At 36.8% G+C, this 25,991-nt stretch overlaps 2 protein-coding genes across 3 annotated transcripts in view; both read left to right on the top strand.

Moving 5' to 3' along the window:
* LOC124157264 (ATP-binding cassette sub-family B member 6) overlaps positions 1–16,292 on the top strand; it is a 30,732-nt gene extending 14,440 nt beyond the window's left edge. Inside the window, exons 6-16 of the mRNA XM_046531835.1 lie at positions 42–243; positions 322–488; positions 1,579–1,816; positions 2,741–2,916; positions 3,220–3,425; positions 3,653–3,881; positions 7,546–7,724; positions 9,574–9,688; positions 9,776–9,916; positions 11,413–11,534; positions 13,523–16,292. Coding sequence (XP_046387791.1) covers positions 42–243; positions 322–488; positions 1,579–1,816; positions 2,741–2,916; positions 3,220–3,425; positions 3,653–3,881; positions 7,546–7,724; positions 9,574–9,688; positions 9,776–9,916; positions 11,413–11,534; positions 13,523–13,676 — 1,929 coding nt within the window. The 3' untranslated portion in view covers positions 13,677–16,292. The remainder of the gene's footprint in view (positions 1–41; positions 244–321; positions 489–1,578; positions 1,817–2,740; positions 2,917–3,219; positions 3,426–3,652; positions 3,882–7,545; positions 7,725–9,573; positions 9,689–9,775; positions 9,917–11,412; positions 11,535–13,522) is intronic.
* A 4,237-nt stretch (positions 16,293–20,529) lies between these two features.
* The window catches only part of LOC124157263 (isoleucine--tRNA ligase, mitochondrial), a 43,095-nt gene continuing 37,633 nt past the window's right edge, over positions 20,530–25,991 (top strand). Inside the window, exons 1-5 of one of the 2 annotated variants that reach the window (XM_046531832.1) lie at positions 20,530–20,827; positions 20,904–21,026; positions 21,134–21,281; positions 21,826–21,977; positions 25,777–25,826. In XM_046531832.1, the coding sequence (XP_046387788.1) occupies positions 20,540–20,827; positions 20,904–21,026; positions 21,134–21,281; positions 21,826–21,977; positions 25,777–25,826 (761 nt within the window). In that variant the 5' untranslated portion in view covers positions 20,530–20,539. The remainder of the gene's footprint in view (positions 20,828–20,903; positions 21,027–21,133; positions 21,282–21,825; positions 21,978–25,776; positions 25,827–25,991) is intronic. The other variant, XM_046531833.1, reaches the window with a different exon arrangement.

The raw sequence follows: 25,991 nt of genomic DNA, 5'->3' as shown, positions 1-25,991 counted from the left end.
TGGTGATTTAATCCTGTTAATTTGTTTCTCTCTCCTTTTAGGATTCTGATCTAATTGACGAAGAAAGTGGGCAAGCACGTGGATCAACTTTCAGAAATTTTTACACCAAAATGAAAACTCTCGCTCCCTTCTTATGGCCTCAAAAATCTCCACTCCTTCAGTTGAGTGTCATATTTTGCTTTTGCCTGCTAGCTCTTGGGCGAGTCATCAATCTTTATGTTCCAATTTATAGTAAAGCTATAGGTAAGGTTTTTTTGTCCTAGATGATTAATAATCTGTGTTTTTTTCTGAATAATTTTCTCATTTCTGTATTTTTTCCAGTTGACAGCATGATTGGTGAGAATGCAGTGTTTCGATGGGACTTTGTGCTCTTGTTTGTTGCCTTCAAGTTTCTTCAAGGAGGAGGAACTGGAGGCATGGGTGTACTTAATAATCTCCGTACATTCCTTTGGATATCAATTCAACAATATACCACTCGTGCTGTCCAGGTAACACCCTTATAATAGATCATTGGAAAAGTTTGCCAAATAACATGTCAGGCCCATTAAATTCTGCTTATTTATTTACTTACTGGTGTCCCTAACACAGAGGGAAAGCAGTTCCACCTCACATTAATTCTCAATTGCTCAAAAAAAGAAAATGGTCTAACATAATAATAAATATTAAAATTTTAAATTAATTAAAATCTTTTAAGTATTTAAGCTCATGTGACCAACCCATAAATGATCTCATAAAGCATTATTGAATTCTTTGCTCATTCTTATTACACCACAACACTTGGAAATTTTAGCAAGTGATTTAATTAGTAAATATGTATGTGGAAGAAAGTTTGCTCGTACCCTTATTTTCAGTATGGAAAACAAAATTTCCTGTATTTACTGATTTTTTTTGTAAGAATAACTAAAGCAATAATGTTAAAAATGAGCATGAGGAGGAGGAAAACAAAATAAAATGCTTAATATTAAAGGCACATGTTTCACACAAACATTTCAGAGTGCCTTGACTTAACTTGTTCCGAGTGACAACTATCCTGGAGACAAGTACTTTTTTCACATGATAGATTCCACACACAGTAGAGGTTGTTTACGTCATTCTTCGGCTCTTTATTTTGAGAGCAATGCAAATCTCTAAACCCTGTTGCCATCAGGGTGGAGTGTGGCTTTTATTGCTTCCTTAGGAAAGATGCTGCATCTTGAATTTAAACTATTAGTGGCCATAGTGGGCACCAGACTGCAAATTTGCCTAACAGCATATCTATGTGCATAGCAGTACTTAATTGTATGTGTTGTAATTTATCAGGTTCCAATTTTTCCTCCTTTGTCCTTGGCATTTTGGTGTTGGGTGTGCTGAGTTTATTTAAATAAAAATTGGCGTCATTCATTGCGCTAATAAATGACATAATGGAAATAATCATGTTAACATTGTCTTTTGAGGTAAATTCAACGCTGATTGATATTCTGTAGCACAATTATAGTCCCAGTGAAGTTTCAATCGCAATTTTTATTTGCCTCAAATATGTGACGGAAGGAATGTAATTGAAAGTTGTGAGTACACATGTGTCTGCCTTGCTCTTTACAGGTTGAACTGTTTGCTCATCTCCATGGGTTGAGCTTAAGGTGGCACTTGGGTCGAAAAACTGGGGAAGTTTTGAGGGTAATGAATAGAGGAACAGATAGTGCCAATAGTCTCCTGTCTTCAATACTATTTAGCATTCTTCCTACACTGGTGGACATCCTTATAGCAGTTGCTTACTTTGTGGCCGCCTTTGACTACAGATTTGGGCTGATTGTATTGGTCACCATGACTCTTTACATTGGTAATAAAAATTTTAGTTTAGATTTAAGTTTTAATGTGGTACATTAATGCTAAATTTACTGTACTTGCCTTAATAGAAGTCTCCCATGGTTCATTACTTTTCACGGTGTCTTGTTGAATTATAACATGCCTCTCATTGATAATGCATCTGAAGTCTGATACATGCAGAAAAGAGGCTTTTAAGTATACATCGATTATTTTAAAATATGGTTTAGCTGTGGCTTAAAAAACTTTCATTAGAGAGGCTCCTTAAAAATTGCAATATTTTCAGTTTTGCCATTGGATGAGATGGCTGCCCTCCTCACTTTAAATCTTCAGCTGTGGGTAACTTTCATGAACGAGTGCTCTAGTGAGTGCGGGAAAAATGTGGAAGTTTCATGAATGGGACAATTGGTAACCCTCTCTTTATACCCAAATTAGTCCCTCCCTCCTTTGTTTAAGCTTTTCGCATCCTATTCCCTTGAGGTAGTATCATTTCCTTCAATTGTCCTCTCAATATAATGCATAGGATGCGAGGAATTAGATGCATAAAAGTTTTAACCAATGTTAATGTGAATCAATACCCTCACTGATCGGTATCAAATAGAGCAAATAAGTGCAGACACACCTCACATTATATTTGTTTGTAGGTTTTGGGCAATAAAATAATTTATCCAAATAATCCGAAATGCCATTAATCCATCCCTTAGTGGATTGGGTCTTCTGTGGAGGCTCTTGGGAAAAGGTTTGGGAGGGGATTACAAGGGTCTTTAATCTGCTCTGCCCCTCCCAGTAGGGAAAAGGTTTTGATTTTTTTGTAAAATTTCCCGCACAGAGTGGAAGACTTGTACTTGCAATCTAGCTACTACATGTTCTATCATTTTATTCTACTCAGCATTTTAACTACCTCTAGCTCCTGTTAATATTATTGATCTCTTTATTGCAGTTGTCACTATTTGGGTAACAGAATGGCGAACTAAGTTCATTCGAAGCATGAACTTAGCAGACAATGCTAAAGAAGCTCGTAGTGTAGATTCACTCCTTAACTTTGAGACTGTGAAATACTACAATGCAGAAGCTTATGAGGTGGATGCCTATCGAGAAGCTATCTTCAAATTCCAGGTAAGCACTTGTTCTGTACTGTTATTACCAAATGAAAATATTTTTTGTTTGCTCGCATGATTGAAATTACTTATTGCAAGAAGCCCTATATTAATTTTATTTCTAAATTTGTGTACATTGAGTAAATTATTAGGAGACCATTTTGTTATATTTCATCTTTTGTGTTTTTGATGCTGCATATTATTATTCAAGTTCGATATTCAATTTTAGAAAATTTTTACTTGTTCCATTTCTCCTTTTTTATGATTTATTCTGAAACGTTTTATTTTCACTCTCATGGTATATTTTCTTTAACTTCCTCAGAAAGAAGAATGGAAGTCTTCTGCCACCCTAAACTTATTGAATACAGTCCAAAACTTTGTTGTAAGTGGAGGCTTAATGGCTGGGTCTCTTTTGTGTGTGTACATGGTCGTGGATAAGCAAGGTCTGACAGTTGGAGATTATGTTCTATTTTCATCTTACATTTTGCAACTGTATGTTCCTCTCAACTGGTTTGGAACATATTACAGGTGATTTATTGTATCTAATATTATATAGCCTTCCTTCATATCTCATGAATGTTTCTAATTGAACCTATTTTAACTTCGAGTTTTTAATTTTTATATTGGTTATAACCATTGGGCTGTTTATAAATTTCTTGATATTTTTATTCATATACTCATGAATTTTTCATTTGCTTTTTATGATTGTAATGTTCAGGTTTTAAATTATCCTTTCTGGTATGTCTTATTCACAGGGTAATTCAGAGGAATTTCATTGACATGGAAAATATGTTTGATCTTCTGCGAGAAGAGAAAGAAGTGGTTGATGCGCCTGGTGCTGGCCCATTAGTGCTGCGATCACCAACGTTTAGAGGTGGTGGTGCTGACATTGAGTTCTGCTCTGTTACTTTTGGCTATTCACCTGATAGACCAGTTCTCAAATCAATTTCATTTGCTGTTCCCCATGGAAAGACTGTAGCCCTGGTATGTATTGACTTATTGATTGAAAATTATGAAGGTTTGCTAAATAGGTGATGTCAATGTAAGTGTCAACATCTCAGTTTTCTTTAAACCTTCCTTTACCTATGAAAAATTATAAATAGGGACGCGTAAAGTTTGCAAAAGCTATAAAGTGAGTTTTTAAAGCCAAGTCTGAGGTTTTCCAATGAATGTGCATATTTCATTTTCGTCACGAATTTCAATTATTTAAATGTTGTTTTCATCATTTTCAACTCTTCTGTCTATGCTGTTGCCTCGAAAATTATTTCAAAACTTTTGCAAGCCATGTTGTTCTGTGAAACTGAGGTTTGTTTTCCTTTCAAATTTTTAATAATGCATGGTGAAATAACCGTAACCTTCAGGAATCCACAATATCAAGTGATTCTGTCTGCGTACAGTAGCCTCTCAGTATTACGAAGTTCACCGGACCGAAAAACTGGGAGTTCGTTGAGTGCAAACTGAAGTATCTCCTACTGAAGGAAGAACCATAATTGATGCTCTTGGTCTCAGTACATGAGGAGAACTTAAACATAGCGCAATGATTATTACGTAGTAGAGATGAGTCGGTTCCCGCTCCTCGGTACCGCCAGTTCTTGGCTGTGGAACAGGTATCGAGAACCGGTTGCATGAAGTCGGTACTTTGTAACCGGCTCAGAATGGTCAAGAGGATTTGAATTTTGCGCTCAAAGCTGAAATGTTCTGCAGCATATTTAAGACCAAAAAGTGAAAAGAGGTTAAAAAATGCATATACGTATTACTTTCCGAATGCATGGCTGCCTCGTTTTTTTTCTTTTGAAAGTTGCTCGCTAACGGCATTTAAGGGTTCGTCAGTTTGTTGCACTTGCCAACATTATAAAATTTCCATAGCCGCGGCCGCTTTCAAACGAGCTGACTTTTTGCCTGCCGCCGTCCACGGCGCGGCACTGTTCTTTCAACTTACCATCGGTCTCTATGGATGACTTCAAACGAGTCGAATCGCGCCGTTGACGACACGGCACCCATTTGGCCCGGCTATGTGCTGTCTACAGCATGAAATATAGACATTTCTACATTGAGTCCCCTTTGAGAAATGCCTTCGGTAGCCATTCATGTGAAATTCAGGCAGCTTTCAGATGAGACGACCGGAGACGACTCTGCAACGCAGTGTGCTGTGCCGTGAACGGCGGTCAGTGGGAAATCGTATCGTCTGAAACTGGTCTTACGATTGTATCATGTACATATACAGTAATTCTTCAACAGACGAGGAAGATGTGTTCCAAGAGTTTGTTCGTAAGCTGATGAAACTATGGGAGGCATCAAAAGGTGTGGTTATCCTGCAGAACGCAACACTGCATTACAATTTTGCGTTAACTCTCGGCCGCCAAGTTTATCTACTGTGTTGCTGTACTAGCGTGTCGAGAAGCTTATTGTTGAGGTTATAATAAATGTGACAGTGAAGCATGCAAATAAGTTTGCAATTTCACTAACAATTTAAGCTACATCGCAGAATACAGCATGTATTTTGAACTGACTGAAATTACAACAAATTGACGGATGATGTAGTCAGAAGTTGAGGGAGTTTCCCTATTGATGTTGATGATATGCAGTATGTATTCTGTGCTCTTAGCATATTCTGCACAGCCCTTCAAAATCAACATCGACCACTACTGTTTTCAGTGAACACCTGTTCATGGCAATATTTCTGCCAAAAAAGAATAGATTACACCCAGATAGGGTAAAAACGTTGAATGTTGAATCAAAAGCTGGAAAAAGAACCAGTGGCTGCCTGGTGTAATGTGACATACTGGTGGATCATGTAATCTTTAACAATGTGTTATTTAAACTTTTTTGCTTGACAAATAAAATTATACAGATGATCTTAAGTTTTTTTTACAGAGCTTTCTTGCTAATGTACGTCTTTAGTGAAATTGTTTTCATTCACTTCTTGCGGTTGTTCATTTAGATTTGTGATTAAATCAGAAAATAAGAGTTCATCCTTGGAACCGAGTATCAAGAACCGAGAACCGATTGGGAAAACCTTACCGGAAGCAAGAACCGAAAAAATTTAAGAACCGACTCATCCTTATTACGTAGTGTAGTGTATATCCACCTAAATGCCGTTGCTTATTTGTGGAACTTGGTAATAAAGTTCATTTTTTAACCGCCAGGACTGGGACTGAGGTTAGTAATTTCATAATAATGAAAATTCTCCAATAACGTGTCTTTTACTATAGATAGGATAGGCCTTCTCACCGGGATCTACGATTTGCTTTGTAATAATGAGGACTTCGTAATAACGTTGTTCGTATTAATGAGAGTCTACTGTGTTCACTATGAACTATATTCACTAGCAACGGATATTTTGTGGGTGACACCATTTAATTTAAACCAGTGGCTACTCTGCGGGTATTTCCTTGAATAATGAAATTTTTATGTTTTTCATATACTGGTGGTCCTCAACTTTCGTACCTTCATACTTTAGTACGTTCCAAATTGACACCTTTTACTCGACTTTAATACTCTAAATAAATTTGATCAACATGTTATGAATGCTACTATTTGTTGATTTTACATTACAATGTCTTTTCCTAATTTTATTTTAACTGAGGAGCTGGTGAAGTACTCCTCCTTTATATTTTTTCCTTGAAAAATATTTAACATGCATCAAGCCTTCTGCCGGTTTTTCTGCTTAAATTTACCCTAGTTAATGGTATTCGATACTCGGAAGAGGATGGTATTTAATAAACATCCATCATGTTGTGATTAAATTAATGCTGATTTCAGGCTAAAATAGCATCACTTTTGCAAAAAACAACATCCCATTTGTCCATAAAATAACTACACATTTTAAATGTCTTAAGTTATAAGTACTACATATGTACAATAGTTGTATATCTTTTTGTGTATGATAAGGCTGGGTATGCACATAAATATGTATATGGGTGAGCGTACTCAGTAGAATCCTATGTTTTCTTTGGAAATAAGTTAAAATTTGCTTAGTTAAGGAAAATTAATTTTAAGTACCTGTTAAAACTTATTTCTACTCGTTGATTTCATGCAGGTGCAAAGGCAGGCAAATTATGTTGGCAGTGACATGTGGTCTTAATAACTGGATTTCTAAATTGAAAATTAGTTGATTTGAAAGTCTTCTGAATGCTGAGTTTTTGAAGCTCACCTTATTTTCAGAAAATTTCAACTAATCAGTACCTCAAGCTTTCATCTTGTTATGGTGTTCATTTGATTTTAACATGTAAATAATATGGCATTATTTGTCCTTTTTGGTGCTGAAATGTGCACTAACAAAATGTTTTCGTCAGTGTTACAGTTTAATTTAGGGGTGGCATTTCTTCAGGTTTTCCCATTAAATGGTAATTGGTTTAGACAAGAGACCTTTTTTTACTAAGTTACAGAAATGTGTTTCTTGCCTGAGGATGTGAAATGAATTATTTCATGCTGCATAAGTCAATATTTAAGACTTTTTCACAGAAAGAAATTTTACTAATATGTATTCGGAATTGAAATGTTTGTGAGTGAATACATATATGTTAGGAAGATTGTTTGTGGGCTTGACTGGCAGACTTTGGAGTTTCTGTTATCTCAGAGGTTTGAGTTAATTTCTTACATGGTGCGCATACCTTTTAAATACTTTGTTAATAATCCTCTGTTTCAGGTTGGTCCATCTGGAAGTGGGAAAAGCACCATTATTCGGTTACTCTTCAGATTTTATGACGTTCAAGGAGGATCGATATTGGTTGGTGGCCAAAATGTGAAAACAGTTACTCAAAATTCGTTGAGAGCATCTATTGGAGTTGTACCGCAGGATACTGTGCTTTTTAATAATTCCATCTTGTAAGTTCCTTTATCACATTTTTTATGTGTGTTGTAATTATTTTCAATAGCATTATGTCCTTATAAGTCTTTCCATCTTGTCATTCTTTTTATTTTTGTTGTGCATATTTTTGATATCTCTGCATTATCTCTAATGGATCCCCCATAGATACTGGTACTTTGTCCACATACTACTGTGAAAAACTTATTCCATGAACGGCTTATTGTGCAAAGATTGAAAGGATAAATCTACTTTCATTGAATTCAATTTACTATTGAATTTCAAAGCACTGTAGGAACAAGTGACTTTGTACGCAGTCACGCGCACGGGTGCAAAGTTAAATACACCAAAGGATGAAGTTCGCGATGAAAAAATATTTGACTTAGCTGGGATTCGAACCCGGATCTCCCGATCTGGCAATCGGGAGATGTGGGTTTGAATCCCGGCTAAGTCAATTATTTTTTTCATGGCGAACTTCATCCTTCGGTGTATTTACTATTGAATTGCTGCTACTCACAAGAGCTGCTCACAACTGCCATTTTCGTGAGTGCATGTACTAGAAGACTTGATGTTATAAAATTTTTTATATGAATCTGAATGAGCATGATAGATAAGTATCCTCTATCAATTGCTATTGACTTAAATTATTGCACTCCAAGAATTAAATTCATTAAATATTTAATAAAATAATGGAGGAGTAGGAAAATAAGTAGTCCTTAGGTATTTATTTTGGTGGTCCTTTAATTTCAAACTGTAACTTAAGTAAGTAATGAGGCAAAAGCTGAATCAATGAGGATGCAATTATTTTAATTAGAAATGTGACGATTGGAAGTGGTGATAACCACAGTTGATGGTAAATAATAGAATTTTTTTATAATCACTATTGGGAAGTTTTTCATGGTGAATGATACAAGATTTAGAAATTCACTTGACTTGTATTAAACAACATTTGGAATGCTTGGATTTCCATATAAAGATGTGACCTGCATATCACATTCTTGTACCAAAACCTCCTGTGACGATCTCATTATTTTTTTCATCCCAACAAATCCTTTGAATGGAGGTTATACTGTAGTATACCTTGTTCGCGAACTGAAGGCGGCTGGGTGGAAAATAGAAAGTAGCCAATGGGAAGCGCTGCCCCTTCCACCTCTCCGTTCCCCTCCATCCCCTTCCCTTTTCCACTCCGCTCCCCTCCATCCGGCCGACCGGCGTTGCCAGCCTTGGGAGTAACGGTACTTACGGGGGCAGCATACTCTCGGGCGACAGGCTCTCGGGCGAAAGGCTCTCGGGCGACAGGCTCTCGGGCGAAAGCTCGGCGATCTCCAAAGATTCCGCTTGGCAACACTGCCTGCTGGAGAGCGAAGTGGACGGAACGGAGTTCGGAGAGAGACTGCGGGCTCTTGCACACTTTCTCCTGTCGCTCTTCTGTGATTGGCTAGAAGAGTGGGTGGGTTGCGAGCACGCTCAAGGTCAGCCGCCTTCAGTTCGCGAACAAGGTATAATTAACTCAAAAATTTCATCTTTTAAGCTGTTGTAAATGAAAAAAGAGGTGCTTTATTATGAGTTATAGCTGTAACAAGCTCACATCATCAAACTTATAATTTCCACAATTCATTGAATCTTCTATTGTAAGACTTTGAGTGATACTCTTGTGGTAGATACTCTTGTGGTAGATACTCTTGTGATAGATACTCATGTTCATATACTGTCTAGTGAATTATTTCAGCACCTTTGGGAGAGCATAGTGATTGTATCTAGTTTTTGAGTGAAGTGTATTCTTTTAGATTTTTCCGTGCTGTATTTACACTTGTTTCAATGTCATCTAATTTATGATTGAGTAGTAATGAGAGAATTCTTTTTGCATAGATATAACATACAGTATGGAAGGGTGGATGCTTCTTATGAGGAGATGGTCGAAGCAGCTAAGCATGCTGATATTCATAATCAAATCCTGACATTTACCAATGGATACGATACTGTGGTTAGTATTTACTTCATTTGATTTACAGTGATTACGTGGCCATTGTAATTTTTTTAAATTTGATTTTGTTTCAACTCGTGAAAACAGGTTGGTGAGCGAGGCTTAAAACTGAGCGGTGGAGAAAAACAAAGAGTTGCAATTGCCAGAACCATTTTGAAGTCACCTCATTTCATACTCCTAGATGAAGCTACTAGTGCCTTAGATACCCAGACTGAGAGGAATATTCAGGTATGTTCATTAATTTCTGTATGAACCCTTTTATGTCAAATAAGTTTGGCCAATAAATCGGCCCCTGGCAGTTTTCGCTCAACCAGCGAGGGCCAATGAGAGCCCGGTGGCACAAAAAGGGTCAAGCTGAATACGAAAAGCTGCTGATTCATTGGTTACTGATTGATTCATTTTCAGTTGATCAGTTTTTTTTGTGCCAAAGGAGCATGCTTCAACTGTGGTTGTTGCCAGGATTTACATTTTGGAACACACAGAGCAAGGGCTGGGTAAAATGTGCTGCTGATTTTTATTGGAATTTCTCAGAAACCTGTTTAGGAGGGGAGATAGGGTGCAGGAGGCTATACGGGTAGAGATTTCTGGTTCCAATGGCCATGAAATGTGTAACTACTCAGTCTTAAAATACTAGTTAGTAGGTATGATGAGAGAAGTACGTACAAATTTTTGTAGCTTTCCGCCCTTTAATTGAACTCACCGACCTAGGTTTCAATGCGTAACCATAATTTTCAAGGTGTTGAACACCACCAAAGTATTGAAATGTATACCAGTTACAGTGGGGTTTGATAATTTGGCACACTTCTGATGTTCAGTACCTTAAAAATGACTGTTACCCATCAAAATCTAGGTTGGTTTAAGTTTGATTAAAGAGTGGAAAATTACCAAGTTTGTGTGTTCTTTTATTGTCAAAATTAAACAATTTCACCTAGTAAAACCTGAGTCTGTTGTTATTGTTGATGTAATTAGCAGTTCTTCAAGATTTTACTTGTTATTTCTGTGGTCATTGATCACTTTCTTAGTGCACTTTTTCTTAAGGATGCAAACTGATCTGTATCTGGACAGTGAAGAGGTAAAGTACTGTGGAACTGCTCCTCAGCTCCTGGAAACTTTTAGCAGCTACTGCTGGAAACATACATATAAATGATAGAATTTGCCAATTGCTGTAGTTTATTTTAAAATCATCAGTTAAACTTATTGATAACCGAAAGACCCGACTAGTTAAGACTAGGTGCATGGAAAAAATTATTGCCTACCCTGGCTGAATTAATGGGAAAATTAATGTGGGGCTTGGTGGATTTTTAATTTATGGAAAAGTTTAAGTGAAACTTTGGAATGCTCAGTGTCACAGTAATTTTTTTTTCATGAACTTTCCATCCTTGATTGTTAGCCCTTACCTAGAATTGTGGAAGAAGGCATCTCGGGATAAAGAATAACATGGATATAATGGTATTAGTATGTATAATATAATAGTATTTTTCTTGAGGGATAATTATTATTCAGGTGAATGCATGGTAATTTTATTAGTCATATGGTTATACTTTTCATTGTGTGGTTAATCACAAAAAATGTGTGAATATAGTATCATGGATGTCTTCTATAAATTTGAAAAATTAAGAGTCAGAAGCTTCCGTGCTATTAGTTTGTTTGCAAAACTGCTATTTATTTGATTCAATCTCTTTTTTTCTGGTGGTTATGGTTTATTTTATTTCACTTTTATGCAGGCTGCCCTTTACCACATATGCAACAACCGTACTACCTTGATTGTTGCTCATCGGCTTTCCACAATAATCCATGCAGATCAGATTCTGGTGCTGAGTGAAGGAGAAATTATTGAACGAGGGAGGTAAGTTGGCCTTTTTTAGATTGTTGGACTTAATTTGCCAAGGCAAGGTAGGAGTTGAGCATTATGCATGAGGTAAATTATTTTTCCCCTTTTGATTATTTTACAATGATAAAACTTGGCATTGATAGCAACATCAGGAATTTAAGCTAGGGACCAAAATTACAAGAGAATACTTTGGCAGAGTTGACTGTTTACTCGGATGAGGATCACAGGTAGAGGCCTGCAAGCAATAATGATCGCAAACGCTCTGAGACTAACCATGCGAGATTTTGTGAGTGGTGGAGAGAGAGGGAGCATTCGTTGCTGTATTTCATGAATACACATTTCCAAAATCCTCTGCAGCCTCAGAGATCGAAATGCTGAGGTTTGGGGCGAACTGAGGCGGCCAGCCAAGTGACTGCCAAGCAGTCCTCTGAAGAAAATGCCTTCACAGGCCTCTCTACCCACTACTGACCCCACATTCTCTTTCTTTCTGAAGGAGTTGTTTGCAGCAGAGCAGAGAGCTGAACACAATCTAGGAATGCGAACGTTGGGCAAACAGCCATGGTCACGAATCCATTTAATGCCAGTGGCTCCAAACACAAATTCAGATTGGAATATAGCCTGAACAGGAAGACTTAGGGTTTTGCATTCTCTTGCAAGTCTCTAGTCTGAATACTGTGCAGTTTTCCAAAAAGGGGGGTAAAACCGTTCCCCCTAATCACAACCCCAAGCCATGTACATCCTCCTCCTTTTTTCTCTTTTTCTGCTGTGCTCATCCCAGCTTCTCATATTTTTTTCCTATCTTTTCTCTTTGGAAACCTCTTGTCACCTTGACTTTTCATCCAATGACTGATGCAGGACCAAATCTTGGGATTTGGGAAGCTTGTGGTAGTATGTATGTCGTATTAACAATATTAGCAACTATTCCATATTTCTTGGGATATTGTTGGTTATGGCCTGCCTCCAATTTTTCCTCAAGGGGGTGTTGCCCCTCAGTCTCACCACTACTTCCATCTCCTCTTTGTTCTTTCCCTTGGTCTATTTCCATTCTCCTCTTGTTGCTTTCTTCTCCTTCCCACTTGCATATTCTGCTACGCTTCTTTGGATGTCTCTAGCCAAACTCAATCAGCCTCTTTTCTCTTTATTTTGAAGTGAATCTATCCTGATGGTCTGCCAAATTAATACTATCAACCATTAACTGAAACCTTACCGTCAAGCCTGCCTCCTTTCATGATGGAAATCTAGATATCATGAAATGCCTGACAAAGTGTAAAAATGAAAGTAAAAGTTTCTTCTCATTAGCCAGGTACATACAACATTTTACTGCATTTAGGTGTCAAGATTCTTATACTGAAAATAAGTGCAGTCAATACATATTTGTATTGCAGTTAATGCTGGTTGAAGCTGTACATACTTCGTAGCTCACACAAATGTACTACCTTTATCTTTCTGCTCAAATACTCTGTAAATTGCTTGCTTCTTTTTGTACAACTTTGGTACAGTTAGGACTTAAAAGCTAAAGTACAGAGAATACTTTTTGGTCATTTTAATGGGGTTTGGTTGCTGGAGGGGGTTAAATCAGCTTCATTGTTGCCCAGTGAGAATACCTTGAAGTACCTACTGTGCTTTTTATTCCCGATTCTTCTGTCAGTGATAACACTAGTCTAGAGCTATTTTGACAAGTTTAAGGTATAGTAACTGATGTTTGTGTGTGATTACCTATGGTGGAGTGGAGGTCTTTGAAGGAAAACTCAAAATATCATTGGTGTGGTGGTAACTTGTGGTTTGAACATGGATCTGATGATGCACAATGGTCCATGGTGGGATTCCATGTCAGAAATAAGACGAACCGGTTGTCTTATTTATGTACTAACTACAAATATCTTTTCCATTAGTATTTGTTATCTTTTCATAATTAATTCACTATTTAAAGAACAGAATTGAATTTTTAATTTAAAAAATCATGGAATTTAAATGAAAAGATTCAAGAAAAAAATATTTTCTAGGCATGAGGAGTTGTTGAGCAAGGGAGGAAAATATGCTCAAATGTGGGAAGAACAGCTGCACAATAAAGATGCTGAACGAAGAGAAGAGCTTGCTGAAAGTCCTGTGGCAGAATCCGATGGTGGGAAGCCCAAACCTAATCCTCTCCACCAATAACTTATTTTTTTAATGAAAAATTTTATATTTAAATTTGTGCTGTGAAATTCAGGTTTTACTCTACGTAGAATACTTTTGTAATGTTTCTAAGAAATTAGTGGATGGGAGGTTTCCGTAGTTAATACTGGTCTAGTATTACTTACTAAGCTGTCTGTTTCATTGTACATAGTATATTAATCATTTTCAGGCATATGGGTCTGTAATACATACACACATTAGTCTTCAGTTTGCTAGTGAAATTATTTTGGGGTCATGAATTCTGTAGGTGGTTGAGTTATTCTTTTTTGTGAATGTGCGTTAATTCAGGCAAAACAATATTAATTAAGAAATTTCTTATGTTTATGAAGGATGATGTGATTTCATCCCAGATATCCATGATTTGGATGATTAATTCAAACCCAATGTTGGAAAAAGGTCACTATTTCAGAGTTTGAGTAGTTTAACCATCTGAATGAGTTAATGTATTTTGGTGCATAAAATAAACCATACCCCATTTTTAGTTAATTTTCATGAGCTACAATTTTTCTACATTAACCTTGTCTTTTCAAAATTAGAGGAGTCTTAGTTTGTTTGGTACAACATCTGCCTTTCCAGTTATACAATAAAATATTTTTCTACCAGAAATAAATTTTTAAATTTCCTTTCTTCTGTTTGTGGTAGTCTAGCTGGTCTAGCCCTAACATATTAACTAGTGCTCAAGTATTAAAAAGCTATTCCCACTCACAACAAACTATGGCCTTTTCTGATTGGGAAGAGGTAAAATAATAGTGAATATGGAAAAATATTAGCCTGTGGTTATAAAATTGAAATAAATAGCATTGCAGGTTAATTTTATGCGACTGAAATCCATTGCTTATGCTGAGGATAAAACCTCTCAAACTTTGGTGTCTAGAAAATAATAACTGAATTCATCAGTTAATCAAAACTTAGTGGTAAAATATTTTCTTTTCTACGAAAGTGGAATGCTTAAGAGATAATGAATCATTTCAATATTTCTGGGAATAATTGTAAGTAATTGCATTTCATGCTGTTATTTCTGGGATATAGGCAAATATATCATTGCCTGATGATAGGTGGAGAAGTTCAAGTATCATTACTTGGGCTTCCTGTGGTGGAATCTCAATTCTAAATTTCTCATGCATACTTATCTACTACATAGTTTGCAGTTTTTTCATAAAGCATGTGTTGGAAGATCTTATTAATTACCTTTTAGTTGCAGTTACCAGTAGTTCTGTTTAAGCCATAACCTCATTCGCTGTCAACATGCTACTGATATTATTACTACATTTAAAATGTAAGATAAATGGGTTCCAAGGCTTCATCTAAATGTGATGGTAATAGTGCTTTTGTGCATTTTTTAAATTCTTCATGGCGTGTCACCTGAATTAGTCTTATGTAGCTTGAAATGGAAGGTCCCTTTCTCTTCCATGCCCTGAACTTTCAGTGGCCCTATATCTTTATTGAGAGGTTTTCCTCTTGAATGCTTATCTTCCTGCTGCACTTCTACCTTGTCATTTCTATTTTCAAGTGAAATTATGAAACAGAAATTGAGCTTAGTTAGGATCATTGCTGGTATGCAAATTCCAAAACTTATTTATTTTTTGACTTTGCTATGTGTATAGTATATTTTTTTTATATTCGGATAGCTGTGAACTTACGGCGCATATAATAATTACTGTGCATAAATTAATTGGTGACCGATTACTTGAGTATGTTGGCTTCTCTGATTCTTTTGCTCTCTCAGTTTTCTTTTGTTAGTTTACTTCTTATAGGTATCCCAAGATGAACTTACCTGCAAATTCTCTCAAACATTTACATAATTTTTATTCAATAAATCATGGTTTTTGGTAATATTTTACTCAATTTTTATTCGGACATTTCTATTCAAATTATTCAAATAGATTACTTATCTGAGTCTTTCATATTTAACGTTATTATTGTGTTGTAACTTGGTATTAGAGGTGCAAGAAACTTCTTTAATGAGAGTTCTTTGCTGAAAATTTTGCTTGCATTAAAATTGATTGATTACAGAGCTTGATTTACTCAGGAGGAGTGTTTACAATTATGTTTCACTGAATTTGTACTTTTTGTTGTGATATTGTCTGCCTGATATGATTTGCTTTCATGAAATAATTGTATCTATTTGGTAGAAAATTAGATCAAACTGGTGCTTGATTTTTGTTGCTTATAAGCTTTGTAAATATGATAATCTTGTGAGCTAATGTTGAAATCCCATTACATTCCCATTTGTTTTGAAAACATGTTTAATTTTTTTTGGTCTATCATCATTATAATGCTGACTAGAGGGCTAATTTTACCTTCTATGTAGTGATAGATTCCAGTCAACATGTATTTTTGTCCACGTTGGATTTTAATTTGTCAGTATAATATCCTTAATTTGTATTTTATGTCATCATATTTTCATGTTCCATACTGTTTTTTCAATAGTGCTCATTTATATTGTTATGAAAACCTTTTCGTTTAATATAACAGAGTAAGATATTGTATTTTCCATCACTTTTTAAGACTGAAAAATGTGCTGTTAAAGGCATGCATGTGCCCTTTGAAGAGAGTAATACATGGGAGAAATTAATAAAGAATGTTGTTGATAAGTTTTTTCCTTCTATTCATTCAGTTTAAGCTTTGAGTGGTCATGCCACTAATGTTTCCCAGATGCAATTTTGGTGGATTGGTGGGCATCTTCTTGATGGCCTTAGGTGCAACAAATGACATGTACAAAGGCTTGGAAATATGACTAAGAAACTAAGTATAGACATAGGATCCCTTAATCAGCAGCCAACTACTCTACCCATTGGGCAATAATACTCCCTCAAGAGCTGTTCAAATTCATTTGTTTATTTGAAACCATAACTTCAAAACAATATCTGAGAAAGAATACGCTCATTTAAGTTAATCATACATATTATCATTGCGAAAGGGTGGCATGGTAGCCTAAGGCCCAGCGCACACGGAGCGACTATTTTGTAACTACAGTTGGGAATCAGTTGCATCTGCAACCAGTTTGCAACTGAAACAAAACTTCTGTCCGCACACGGGTGTAATGACAAAAGGCTGTTGTAAATCAGTTTCGTCTATTTTGCAATCAGTGGAGTGTTTATTTAGTGCGGTACGTGTTGTTTTTTAGCCCTTTCATTGGCCGTCAGCGCTTACTATCGCTGAGTCACGCGAAGAAGACGCTGTGAGCTATTATCAATACCAAAGACGTTAGATAGTTTGTATTTGTTCAGGACTTCATGCTTCTCTATAGCTCCAACGAGCTTCATGTTGACTTCTTGATCATTAATTTTGAGATCGACACTATACGGCCGTCAAAATACCACCAAAACACCACGTGGTCTCGTGCAACTGAAGTCTGCAACGCAACTGCAACCGCGGGCCCACGGTTGCATGTGACTGGTTTCAGACTGTTTTGAGATCGTCAAAAACCAGTCGCGTCGTGTGCGCCTCCCCACTCAAATACATTGTCGAGGTCACAAAACAGTTGCGCGCGCAACTGGTTTGCAACGGTAGTTGTAAAACAGTCACACCGTGTGCGCTGGGCCTAACAGGTTAAAGCACATGGCTGCTGAAAGGTTGGTTATTTTGAATCCAGGAGAAGCCTTAAAAGACACCGTAACAAAAATTTGCGAAGTGTCCCAGGAATTGGACCCTCTAGTCTCAATAGGGTGGTTTCCTATTTTTTTAATTGCCTAAATCGAAAGATTATCACTTCTGGAGTACGTATTTCGCACTTTTAGATTTTTAAATAACTATCTGTTTTTTGCGATTAAATTGAAATGTGAAAATTTTCAAGCGAGCGAAAAAGTGAAGGCTAAGTATGAATGCTGGGGAAAGCCCGTGTGACGTCATTCTGATTCCGGCTGCTGCCGTGTGAGGCCTCCGTGGTGCGAGGCTATGAATGCCGCTACGATGCAGGGTGGTAGAAGGTAGTGCTTGGTTTAAATAAGGATTATAAATACCCTATCAAACGAAGGAAACTTTCCGACCATAGGCAATTTTAATAAGTGATTATTAAGAGATGTTTCCCTGAGCTCTGTGCCACATGCATGCATTGGTAATCTCATGCAATGTAAAACTCTTTGACTACTAGTATATACTATGCTATATAGCATCTAGGTCCCTGAGTGGTTTTGCATGGCTGCCAATCTGGCCTTTTTCAAAGGAGTTAAAAATTGACCATTAACATTCGTCTAAACTGGGATTTCTAAAACCAAATAATTTGTATATTATGAATACACTAATGGTGGGTAACCCATTGCAATCAATGCCTTTTGTTTTCTTTGATGGAGGAAACTACCCTATTTGTGAAATTGCTGTGGCTCAGGGTTGAGCTCCAAATCAACCTTTGCATCGTGTTAGTGAGAATGATTGCTATGAATGCTGCTGTTTGTATTCATGTACACATAATTTCCATTTGTTGTTTTCATTACTTTCCATATAATCCCTGGAAATTTGCAGCAAATAGATAAAAAATATCATGTTCTAGGTTGAAAGTGGAAGTTGAGTTACTGTTTGACTGTCAGGGATAAGGGTGGATGCAGAGGGTATATGTCCACCTCAGGTCTTGTTTCAATTAGTAAAACTGATTCTGCTGGGCACTCCTTAGTCCCCCACTCTCCTTTTCATCTCACAAACTTCCAACTTATGCCCGTGGTACTGTCCTCCCTTTTTCAAGAGCTCATGCTCCCTCCTGAAAAATCCTAGATTCTTTCCTTTTAGGGGGTGGACTTCGTGGAGAAAGTGAGACGTAATGACATTTGGGGGGCCTGGCCAATGTTTATAGGTTCTTTGATGAGGGAGGCGAAAGGAGTGCATGCACCTCCCTCATCAGTGTCTGGCTTTAGTAACTAAATTGGTGTTAAAAGTTTTACACGTCTCTCTGGGCTCTCCATACTGCTCACTCAACTTTTCCATTCAAGGAGCCTGAGACTATGCTATGTAGTAGTCCCCTCCCACATTGGTGGAGTGAGGGGGGTTTGGAGGATAAAACCCCCGCCAGAGCTGAGAAATTTTCAAGTTAAATCCATTTTACTTAATTGCAGTAATATCACTTATAGAATAGTGTAAGGATTTATAAAATATCCCTCATAAAGCTGCAAAACTCACTATTTATCCTAAATTTTTTCTAGGCACCTCCTGCTTACCCTGGCGGGTATGCCATACCCCCAGACACCCCAGTATTAGTTGCACCTAAAACCCTTCCCAGCCTTAATTCCTAGCTGTGCCCCTGCCCTCCCATGCTATGCAAGAATTCTGAGTGCCCAATCTCCTGAATGCGCCCAATATTCATTCACAAGAAGTGCCCCTAGCTGGTTTCTCCTCACCTCCTGCATGCAATGCCATCCAAACCTTAACCAAACTTCTGAAAATTGATTCAATTGCTGAGAAAAACTGCACAACACAAAAGTGTGTCCCATTTAGCTTTATAAAAGCAATAATGATGGAGAAATTCTCCTTGTGCAGAGTAATCGAGATCAAAGGAGCCTTCAAGTTGTGAATTTTTCTCATAGACTGAAGTGTACCCCAGAAAATATTGAATCAAAGAAATATGTATTCATATGGCCCTGTCTAAAGTTAAGTTCCGATCAGAAATTGAACCATGAGTGCTTTTAGGGGAATGAGTGCATTAGAGTTCAATGAGTCAGACCATTACATAGCATACTCTCAGCCTCCCTGAATTAAAAAGTTGAGTGAGCACTACATAGAGGATTTTGAAGCATCTATCAACACACCATTGGCTACCTACAGCTAATATTGTAGCTCCTGCCAATCGGTGACAGGTGCACAGGTAAGTAGAGGCAAAAAGACTGCTCTGATAAATGACTGAGTGCTCTCACAGCTGCTTCTTAGTGATCGTATTAGGGAGGAAATTCCACTGCTGTTGTGGTAGCATTCTTTAGTGCTCAACCCCCTTCTGAATGTGCCCAATCTGGTACTGGAACACAATACCAATTTGTTCTTTTGCCCCCAATTTCCAGATCTGCAACTTCAGTTCCATATATTTTTCTGATTGGGAACTTTAGTTCCATTTCTTTTCCATATCTGATTTAAATGGGGACTGGTACGAAATTTTTAATAGGGTTAAGGTGAAAGAAAAGATAGATATCATCTTGATGAAGTGTAGACGCATCATAGTAGATCAAGCAGTTTAGCTCTATGGAAAATTGGATGTTTTATTAAAAATCACCGGGATGGGGTGGATTTAGGGAATTAATATGCAATAATTTAATAAATGATGGATTCTATGATAAATGAATGGAACAATTTTTAAATACATAGTTGAAGATACAATAATAATACAATAAATTCTTCATTGAAGCTTTCATGGTTGAAAAGAATTCAAATCTTACAGTGCAGTAAAGGTAAACTTTTCTGATAAATTATCTCCCTAAGTTTTGCGAGCACTTCTAGTTACTTCCAAAAGTGAATGATGCCAAGCGCTCTTCGATCTTCTTTGAAGAAGCAACCAGCAGGGGTCGCGAAACGTCGGGAGAAAACCTGTATTACCCGGTAAGACCCGGAAAAGTTTTATTTTTTCAATAGGTTTCATAGTAGCCTCAAAATGAGCTTTATTCGGTGGCATCCTTAGTGCTTATGTTGCTCTTTCATCCCGCATAAAAATAGGTGTCCCAATGGGGAAATAGGGAACTTAAATAATTTTCATATAATCTTTTGCGTGATGGAGACTTTCGTGGGGGCGCATTGGGAAGAGGGTGAATCAAGTATTAAGTGATTGTATTCTCAGATATTGAATTCCCGCTTTTTATATCACGCGTTCTGAGCCAATCGGGCAATCGGCTTACCGGCACCAATCAATTCATTTAAAATTTCAAATTCTAAACATGGCGGCTTCCTTGGGAACGTGGGGCAGTAGGTTATGTAGATTATGTGGAAATCAATCAAAATCTAATCGATATAGCTTATTCAGAAGACTTAAAAGTAATAAAAGTTCCGTAAAAGTAAGTTCCAAGGAAAAAGCAAAGGGTAGTGCTAATGCCGGGAGGTTAATTGATAAAGAAAAACCTGAGCCCCATGGTAGGTATTCTCACACTGTATTTCTTCCAAAAACTACGTTCTCTCAAAGGATACCCCCTAGCAAAAGACCGGAAAGAGATGCTTACATTAATGAGGTAAAATTATATTTGAAACTGCTGTTGCCTACTGTAATGTGATTTAAACCCATGGCATGCTAATTCATTCCCTAAGAAATGTTGGTTTGCAGATCTGTATTCCTGGCAAAGAAAGAATTTGTCAGGACGTGAGTTCATTCTTCATGACGGGCCTCCATATGCCAATGGGAAACTTCATATGGGGCATGCCATAAACAAGGTGATTTGTTTCATCATGTTCAGAAATGATACTGATTTCTCTTGTGGCTTTGAGGTTAATAATATTTTGAATTCGTTTCTAATGCGTTGTATTGGTCTTCGCTATAGGTGCTTAAGGACATTACTGTTCGCCACAAGATTCTTTGTGGCAGTAAGGTTCATTATGTGCCTGGGTGGGATTGTCATGGCCTCCCTATTGAACTCAAGGCTGTCTCTGGATCAGAAAATCTCGATTCCAGCGCCATTCGTGTCAAGGGTGAGTTGTTTTTCGTCATTTTAGCTTCGTATTTTTATCCTTAACTTTGGTTTTGTTTCATGACATGTCTTCCCTTGCCCTCCTAGTTGCCTCTATTTATTAAATTTTGCTTAAAGGTAATTACTATTGAGTTATGGCTCCATATCAAGGGTCTCATTGTCTTAAGTTTATGACTCTTATCGTGTTGGTATCCTTTTAAATTGTGGCGACTAAGCTGTTGGCTCTTGCTTTAACATCAAATTTTATGGGTTAATGAAAGACAAAAAAATCTTGCGTGGCAATAATTAGATATTTGTTAAGAGAGTGGTTCTGTGATCATTGACCCTCCGTAATTGACTTGAAATTCATTGGACCACTTTGATGTGTCCATCTCCACCAATATTTATAGTCACCATTCTTTCCTCTCTGAGTGGGTTTCTGAAGTGGAGAAATAACTGTTCTCGATAATTTTCTTTTTTCATTAATTAATTGCCATTACGGGGTATGTGCATGATAGAGGAATGCTTTTGTTCCTCTCAAGTGATCATAGTATCCTCTTCCACAGCCAGAAATTTTGCAAAAAATGCCATCAGTGTCCAAATGGAGGCATTTAAGTCATGGGGAATAACAGCTGACTGGGAAAATGGTTGCTACTTCACTTACAACCCTGACTACATAAAAGCACAACTAAGATTGTTTTGTTCCATGCATGAAAAGGTTAGTCATCTTCACAGTTTTGGCTCATTTAAAATTTGAAATGCTTGATGTAGCTCTTGTGGCTGCAGCTTTATTAAGTGCCAACCAAGCCAATTTTGGAGGAACTGCAGTGGTCTAATCATAACTTGATACAGCCATTCTATGCTGGTTGCTCTGATAGGAAGAATCTGCGCAAGTTTTGCCAAATGGGTTACTCAGGCAATGAGGGTAGTTTGTGCATTTGGCTACTCATGTCATGTAGCCACCTACATAGACTTATGTGTAGTCATTGGCAGTAAGCATGGCATCTTTCACTTGGATATGGCCACTCTTATTTAAATGGAGAAGTTACTGTCTCAATCATTTCTTCCATTCAATTTTGGACGGTTGTAAGCCATCTAGTGTGACCTTTGCTACTATAATTTTTCTTGCATAAAAATTTATTTTGGGTAGTTCGGTTTGGAGGATGGCAGTAGCAGTGTTCCAAATGAAAGGCTGAAAATCGACCCTAAGATAAAGATAAGAACTGTATTGCCATAAGCATGTTGACAACCATGACGTTTTAGTACATATTTCATGTGTGACCATTGGTTTAATTTTTCATCAGTTTCGTATTATTGTTTCATATCAAGTATAGGTATCATCATAACGAATCTAAAATGAATTTGACTCTATATGGAGGTGATTTAGCCATAATGACCTCTTCAGTCAACGGTCTATGCCAAAATAATCTCACAATAACCCTTGGTATAAGAAATACCCAAGGATTCATTTGGTTTGTGGCCAGTCACTGTGACCAGCATGGCGGTTAACATGTTAAAGGAGTGTTAACGGCATAAAGATCAAAATTAATGGACTTTTCAAAACAAGTTGAAAGTATTAGAGTAACCGTCAATGCTCATGGGATGCTCAGAAAATGGATGGTTGGCATAGCCTGAAAAAGTGATCTATGCAGTTGAAGGGTAAAAGGGAAGATCATATTTTCTGCCTGGGTCATTCCATGTCATTTTAACCATACCATGGCTGCTATTCTGGATGGAATAGCATTATGCTATTCTCCGATATTGCAACCGATGTTGCTATAATATAGCGTATTGCAACGCCTATGCTATTTGGTATTCAGAACGGTTGCAATTCGTGTTTTTACTACACCGGAAGACGTAATTCTCAGAATAGCATAGGCCCGTAGCAATTCACTATTCTGAACGGCGAATTGCAACCGGTAGGCTTGCTATAATATTACGCAGTCTTCGAGGCCGAGCTATTCGGTATTGCAACCCTGAAAACGTGCGCATTGCGATGTCGAATTGTTTTTCTGAGGTTAAAGTAACATAATCAAGCATTGAAAAATGGAATAATAGCCAAAAATAAAATGTTATCTGCTTTATTTTAATTAAATAATAGTAGCATAAGTGATGAATATTTCACTAGTTAAGTGAATTGGTTAGAAATTAACATTCGAGCTTAATATATGAAGCTCAAGCTTGCTTCATCGACAGTACGAAAACAATAACAATTAATGCAAATAATTACTACGATTAGCCCAAATTTTCCGTGTTTTATTCATATTTACAACTCATAATTTTATTTCATCACTTGACTTGCTACTAAAAATATCCTCAATGTAGGCTATCAGGTCGATTCTTGAAAATTTTCAAGCTTGTGTGAACACACTAACTCGCCAAATATAATAACAGTTATAGCTTTCAATGAAAACCATATATTACCATAATAATACCATATGCTTTGATCAGCCGTTCATTTCCTCAATTGGACAGTATATACAAAAACATGCAATGAGTCGAAATTATTTTCCCCACTATTCGCTACCTTCTACAATTAAAACTTAAAATTTACAAACTTATAACACGGGCAGTCGACTTGAATTACTTGCTTGAAAACAAAGGATTTCTCCGAACACCAATAAAGTTTCCGAACAAATATGATTCGCCACAAACGTTTAATGGAATATCCATGTACATCATTAATGCAATATACATCATGTGGAATTCAATACAAATTGTTTCCTCTATAGGCAAGTAAGTTATTCACACAATTAAGTTTCAGTATATCGGCACAGTTCAGGGTCTATCAAAAATTTCAGTGAGCATATTAAAATCAGCTGATACGAAAACAATAATAAGTGACACAACAGCACTTTCCACACGATTCACTTTTTCACAGTTGTTCCATCCATCCTCAAATTCACCATCACATCCCTCTGCTTTTTCCAAATCTGCAGCTGAAATATTGATACTATTCCATCATATTACATGAAAGCACAGCGGTGACGTTGCCACCTACTTCATTTCCTAAACAGAGAATGAATTGAAATTAGGGAGTCATATAATATAAAGCTAGTATTAGAAACGAAAGCTTCTAGTTCATACAGTAAAGCTATATCGTCACGATCAAAGCAATAAAAGTTGGTACATATTTATTTTGACATGCAACGAACAGACAGACTTCGAAGCCTAAGACAATTACGAAGAAAATCAAACATATTTAGGTTTCAATGATTATTTCGCATTACATATATCTCACGATAAAGGACCGATCGGATATAGGTAAATGATTCAATATTTATGCCCGATAAATCATCATTATAACAGTAAAATTATGACCTAACCCACTTGTCTGAAGCCATTGTGATATTATCAAAACAACAACAATCAGCTGATTTCCTAAACGAGATTTTCAAAGCATATTATATAAATCCACGGTTTAATATAATTTTTAAATGCAAATGAAGCAATTATTTGTAATTGCAAGTCAATATTCCATAAAATACAGAAAAATATCTTCTCCCTCATTGGTTGCGCAAACTGTTCAGAAAGTTTTTCATACGGGAAGGGGCGGAGCTTCCAAATAGCTCGCGCAAGAAATAGCATGCTGCTATTCCGAACAAAATTATTACTACGCTTCATTCTGAATACGGGGTCGTTGCAATAATGACCCGCAGAATAGCATATGCTATTTTTTGCAACGCTTATCCAGAATAGCAGCCCATGGATCCCACTGACTTGGATTTGACAAAGAAGGGTACATATCATCCCCTTACCTTTGAGTGAAAAGAGCCAACAAAATTTTGACCTTCAGCTTCAGTAGTTTTTCAGAAGCAGCGTCTTAATCTTGAGGAGACATCAAAATATCTTCCATTCTTGGTGTTCACTTCTCAATGTGTTCTATTTCACTTTTTGAAAATATTTCTTACTACGTATTTTTTAAATATTTCACGATCATTTAGTATAAAAAATTTAAAGTGTGATAAGTCCTTGAATTGTCTTTTTGGTGTTAAAAGAATACTTTAACTTTATATGAGCAAAATTTAGGATAAAAACATGGTCAAAGAAAAATGCAATAATTCCCATAAAGGTTTCTGTCAGTTTTGAAAAATTTGGGCTATATATATCCTGAAGGTATCCTAATGTTGGGTACATATAGCTGGTGTCGAGTTGCTTTGTGAAACAGTTGCCTTTAGACTCTTGAAGAGCGTGAAGGCTTCTTCCATGTTCTGCTGAGCTCTTTACCATATTTATTAGAGGTTTGGTTTAGATGGAAAACAAGCTATTAGTTTTGCTAAAGGAGACTTTTTCAATAAGTATTGTGTAGTAATAGCTCATTGGAATTTTAGTGTGGAATTATGGCTGTGAATCGCTCATGTAATTTGTAGTAATGATGTAAATAAACGGTACTGAATTTAGAATTCTTGAGAATTGTTGACTTTAATTTCATTGATGTGCATACCTATTATTTATATTAGAAACTCAGAATACCTAAGGAAATTCTCTTATGATAGCTTCTTATTTCTTCATTATAGGGTTATGTTTATAGAGATCTTAAACCTGTTTACTGGTCTCCCTCATCAAGGTACGTACATTGTTCTAAAGATTATGTATTACCTCTAACTCTGTATTTTCTCAGTTATGTGATGATCCAAGCAAAGGTTCAGCAATTATTTTTCTCTGTTAACTTAGATAACAGTTTGTTGTGTGGAAAAAACAAAATGAAAAAGATACCACTGTCAGTGATGAG

This window comes from Ischnura elegans, chromosome 4 (assembly GCF_921293095.1).
Source record: "Ischnura elegans chromosome 4, ioIscEleg1.1, whole genome shotgun sequence".
Taxonomy (NCBI): Eukaryota; Metazoa; Arthropoda; class Insecta; order Odonata; family Coenagrionidae; genus Ischnura; species Ischnura elegans.
The sequence above is the reverse complement of the archived record's forward strand: the minus strand, read 5'-3'. Positions and strand labels throughout refer to the sequence as shown.